At 43.2% G+C, this 2,990-nt stretch overlaps 1 protein-coding gene across 3 annotated transcripts in view; it reads left to right on the top strand.

Moving 5' to 3' along the window:
• Nucleotides 1–2,990, top strand: part of Acmsd (aminocarboxymuconate semialdehyde decarboxylase) — a 36,771-nt gene that overhangs the window by 6,026 nt on the left and 27,755 nt on the right. For all 3 annotated transcript variants that reach the window (XM_013346662.1, XM_013346663.1, XM_005348239.2), the window contains exon 2: nucleotides 1,817–1,861. In XM_013346662.1, the coding sequence (XP_013202116.1) occupies nucleotides 1,817–1,861 (45 nt within the window). The remainder of the gene's footprint in view (nucleotides 1–1,816; nucleotides 1,862–2,990) is intronic.

The following is a 2,990-nucleotide window of genomic DNA, read 5'->3' as shown; positions in this document are numbered from 1 at the left end:
AAGGAAGGAAGGAAGGAAGGAAGGAAGGAAGGAAGGAAGGAAGGAAGGAAGGAAGGAAGGAAGGAAGGAATCCAGAGCTCTGTGAGTCCCCCCCAGAACAATCTAACCCCATTCAATGGAGAGATCTGGCCCCTAACATATCACTACTTTCTCTGTTCTCAGTGTTCCCCTTGACATCAAGTTCTCCCATTCATATAAACCCACAGAGGGAGCTTCATCATGGGACCACAATCCACAAGTCAAGCAACCAGATCTTTAATACAGTAGACATTTCCTTGGAGTGATGGTTAGCCAGTGTTGGGATAATGAGAGTCCAGTGGCCATAATTCCCTGAAGAGAGAGAATGAGTTAAAGGCTAGAGTATTTCTCCTATTTCCTTTTTTCTTGCCTATATTATCATAGTAGAACAAGTTGGACTTTTTTTTTGTTTTGTCTTTTGAGGCAGTATCTCATATATCCTAGGCTGGTCTTGAACTTGCTATGTAGCTGAGGATAACCTTGAACTCTTGGATCTCCTGCCTCCACCTCCAGAGTTCTGGGACCATGGGTGTATGTATACCACTATAACTGGTTTATGCAGTGCTGGGGATGGAACCCAGGTCTTTGTGAATGCTAGGCAAGCTCTCGGCCTACTGACCCACGTCCTTAGCCGTCTAGAATAGGTGTTAGAGTGGGATTAACTAGCAGAATGCCCTTTGACTTCAACTGTTTCTTAGTAGGGATCATATTTTAAAATGCCTGTTTCTGATCTTTTCTCACAGTTTCTCCAAACTTTCCAACAGACTCATGAAAAGAATTAGTCAGTGATATTTTGTTTGGGGATTTTAATTATCTTTGTAAGAAATACTATCTCTTTTCAAACCTGCCTTTTCTTCTTAAATATTAATAGGCATACCCCCACAGCCTCCACTACCTTGTGCAATGACGAAAAGAGCAGAGTCAACACATCTGGGGTGATGATTAACTAGAGGTTATAAAGAACTAGTTTTGACAGATCTTTTGTTTTTACTTGCCATGGTGATTTCAAACAGAGGTAGGGTCAGGGTCAGAATTTCTTTTCTTTTTGTTTTTTCTTCCTTCCTTCCTTCCTTTCTTCCTTCCTTTCTCTCTCTCTCTCTCTCTCTCTCTCTCTCTCTCTCTCTCTCTCTCTCTCTCTCTCTTTCTTTCTGAGACAGACTTTCTCTGAGTAGCCCTTCTTCAGGAGCTCTATTGGGCATGTGATGAAGGTGTGAAGTCCCCAAGAAGTTAAAATATCACTTAAAAGTCAGGCAAAGTAGCACATACTTAATCCCAACTACTCAAGAGACTGAGACAGGATGACGGATTCAGCCAGAAGTTCAAGGAAAAACTCTCAAACAACAATAAAATTAGCCTCTTCCTCTATCTCTCTTCCAATTTTTTTGAGACAGTGACTTATGCAGCCCAATCTGGTCTCAAACTCCCTATATAGGCAGGAATGACCTTGGCCTCTAGATTGTCCAACCTCCACCTCCTGAGTGATTAGAGATATGAGCCACCATGCCCAATTTATTTGGTGCTGAGGGCGGCACCCAGGGCTTTGTGCACGCTAGGCAAACATCCTACCAACGGGGCTGCATCTTCAGCCTAGACACAGGAGATTTTCTTTCTCTATAAATATGTCAGTTTAAAGGTAAATTTATTTAATGAAAATATTGAGCAGGTATAGAGGAGGGAACAGACAGAAAGATGGTGTTTGATGGGACAGAGTTTGGAAACCTGTGCCTGGAAGGTACACCTTGGCTGCAGGCCCATCTCCTTTACTGACTAAGTCTAACCATGCTTCTCCTTGCTACAGAGGTTCGGCTATGGAGGCTGGGTGCAGCTCCAGCAGCAAGGCAAGGTGAGTTTCTCCCCGCACATACCTACCGCACATACAGCACATACAGTGATGGCATGCCTGGCTTAACATGTTGTAGGCTGAGCATCCATGAAACTCAACTCTTTCCCCTTGCATTAATCTTGTAGTAGGCAAGGAAGTAGCCCCTAAGTTTCACAGAAATAGTTGGAAAAATAGGAGTGACTTCAAGCAGCAACACCTACAAAATAAAAACTAAAATTGAAACACCTCTACAAAAATCTCTTCTTAATCTTTTTTAATTTTGTTAAATTTACCTTGGAACCAATTTTAGCATTTCTTGAGCAGCCCCAAGAAAGTGGCTTGACCCCCTCTATGGGTTCTTCCTATATTAGAACTGAAAAAATTCGTGGATTGGTTAGGAGAAATCAGATGACAAAGATGTTGAATCAGCTGGCCCTGCACTGTTACAAAAACCCCCTTACCTTCACTGCCCGGATATTGCTTCCCTAGAGAGATATGCTATGGTCTACCTCAAAGGTCTTTTCCAGGCCTATTGTGTCACAGGTATGACATTTTCTAGATACAGATCACCCTCCTGGGTCTCACAGCCAATAGCTCAGATCACCAAATGATGGATCAGCCATCCTCTGTCACATAAGTAGAAAGGGCCAGTCTGTGTTCAGCGGCCGACACCTACAGCACAACCCTTCGACACCAAACATGAAAGGCAGGAGAGAGAAAGGCTGAGCCCCATTAAGTAATTGAATTTTTATCTTCGTGCTGATGAAGGGAAAAATCCCTCAAACTATATGGAGATGAAACATGTTCCAAACCATTCACGAAAAGATTAATCCAGGTTGGGAAGATAGCTTCACTGATAAAGGCCTTGCTCTGCAAGCATTAGTTCAATTCCCCAGTGCCCATGTTTAAAAAAAAAAAAAAGACATGGTAATATGTGTTTGTAATCCCAGCACTATGAAAATAGAGACAGGTGGGTCCCTGGGGCTCTCTGATTGGCCAGTCTAGTCTACTTTGTGAGTTCCAGGCCAGTGAGTTTCAAAAAAAGAGAAAGGAAGAAGGAAAGAAGGGAGAGAGGGAGAGAGGGAGGGAGAGAGGGAGGGAGGGAGGGAAGGAAGGAAGGAAGGAAGGAAGGAAGGAAGGAAGGAAGGAA

The sequence above is a fragment of the Microtus ochrogaster genome, chromosome 6 (genome assembly GCF_000317375.1).
Source record: "Microtus ochrogaster isolate Prairie Vole_2 chromosome 6, MicOch1.0, whole genome shotgun sequence".
In the NCBI taxonomy this organism is placed as follows: Eukaryota; Metazoa; Chordata; class Mammalia; order Rodentia; family Cricetidae; genus Microtus; species Microtus ochrogaster.
This window is presented reverse-complemented; position numbering and strand designations above follow the sequence as displayed.